The sequence below is a fragment of the Nestor notabilis genome, unplaced genomic scaffold (genome assembly GCF_000696875.1).
Source record: "Nestor notabilis isolate BGI_N333 unplaced genomic scaffold, ASM69687v1 scaffold18179, whole genome shotgun sequence".
NCBI lineage: Eukaryota > Metazoa > Chordata > Aves > Psittaciformes > Psittacidae > Nestor > Nestor notabilis.
The window spans coordinates 286-2094 of NW_009943443.1; the positions used below are offsets into that span (position 1 = coordinate 286).

The 1809-nt window shown below is 63.6% G+C and overlaps 1 protein-coding gene across 1 annotated transcript in view; it reads right to left on the reverse strand.

The window, feature by feature from the left end:
- Positions 1–153: 153 nt before the first annotated feature.
- Positions 154–1809, reverse strand: part of LOC104411516 (ATP-binding cassette sub-family A member 2-like) — a gene marked incomplete at its 3' end in the record, with an annotated part of 7743 nt that continues 6087 nt past the window's right edge. The window contains exons 3-6 of the mRNA XM_010021956.1: positions 1398–1509; positions 836–1002; positions 494–621; positions 154–258 (exon numbers count right to left, since the gene is read on the reverse strand). Coding sequence (XP_010020258.1) covers positions 154–258; positions 494–621; positions 836–1002; positions 1398–1462 — 465 coding nt within the window. The remainder of the gene's footprint in view (positions 259–493; positions 622–835; positions 1003–1397; positions 1510–1809) is intronic.

Consider the following 1809-nt stretch of genomic DNA (forward strand, 5'->3'; position numbering starts at 1 on the left):
ATCCCTGCTGCTTCTCTGGCCACCTGAGAGAGGCCCATCACATCCCCCTTGCTGGAATTGGCACCCCCAGATCGTCCTGTGGTGGGACATGGAGAGGATATGGAGGACAACTTCTACCCCACCATGTCCCCCATGCATGGCACTGCTCCTCACCTCTATCCGCGTCATCTTCTCACTGGCGCCGAACCCATCCCACAGGTCTCGCTCCCAGGTCTCATCGGGTACCAAAGGAAAGGAACCGAAAAACAGGCGATAGACCTGCACCAGGGATGGGAGCAGGGCTGCCGTACATGCGGGAGCACAGGCACCCACCTGCCTAGCCATGCCCTGGCAAGGTGAGGTGGCAACACAGGACAAGTCCCGCTGGAAGCCTATGGACTCCCACCCTGCAGGTCTGGCGGTCAGAGCTCAGTCTCGTCCAGGACATGGCCCTTGGCTGGGGCAGTGCAGACCCCTGCTGTGCAGTCACCACCTCCCAAAGGCTGTCACCCACCTCCCTCAGGTCAACACTGGAGCCCAGGAGCAGCTCGGCTGTGCTGTTGGGCAGGGACAGGTTCTGTGTCAGGAAGCGGTGCAGCTCGCCCCGGTCCTTGGCTGCCCACGCCAGCGTGAAGCCAGATCCTGTCAAGGAGCAGGACAGGGCGGTCAGAGCAGCCACCCAGCATCAGGGACATAGCACGGCCCCATGTGGGGATGCATCACAGCTGGCCCTGCCCGACACAGTGCTATGGGACAGGGCACTGCCCACACGCCATCACATCACTGGTTGCCCAGTGGATGGGCACCTCCATCCCTGCCCACGCAGGCAGCAGGGGGCAGGCAGGACACAGCCTACCTGCTGGGTTGTTGAAATGGGTGTCCATGGAGCTGGGCTCACTGCTGCTGAGAGCCTCCAAATGCCTGCGCAGCGACTCCAGCTCCTCCTCCAGCCCCGGGTGCTCTGGGTCGAAAAGGCTGCTCTGCTCCACTGCTTCACTGAGGTGCTCCAGGAGCTGCGTCACCCTGCAGGAGCCCAGCACCACTGCAGCTTCAGGGACAGGGACAAAGGGATGGGGACACCTTCCACAGAGTCCCTTGGGTGCGTGGGGCAGCAGCACTGCCTGCCATGGGCACCGCTGCCCTGGAGCAGCCCTCACCAAATCCACCATGCCAGGGGCACAAAGCAGAGCCCAGAGGTGTCCCTATGGGCCATCATCCTCCTCCCAGCAACAGGCACCCAGGAACCCAGGGGGGAAAAGGCTGAGGTGTCCTCTGCAGCCCAGGGACAGGGTGCTCTGCACCCAAACACTATGGGGGTGTGCCTCGCCTGCAGCGGGGCAGCACCAGCGTAGCACGGCGCAGGTTGTGCGCAGGAGCATGCCAGGGGGAGGAGGAGGCACGGCGAGGGCATGACTCACGTGAATTTAGAATACTGCAGGAAGCCGAACTCGTCACGCTGGCCATCAGGGCACAGGGACTGCATGACGGGCAGAATCCCAGCTGAGGTGAGCGGTGCCGCCGTGTAGAAAGCTGGAGCCAGCAAAGAGTACGGAAGAGGCCAGGGAAGGTGCAGCCAGGGTGGGAGGAGAGGTAGGGGAGGCAGGAGGGAAGCAAGGGGCCACCGGAGAGACAGACACTCAGTTCAGAGAGGAGCTGGGCCTTGAGAGCCCAGCGGGAGGGTGGCAGCCAAGGTCACAAGTCTGCAGCATTCTCACAAGTCTGGCCCTGGCAGGTGGCCCTGGGGCTGTGGGCAGCTTTTGCACCCTGGCTCCTGCCCCTGCCCAGTCCCTGCTAGTGACAGGGCCCTCCCCCCCCCGGGCGATGCCACGT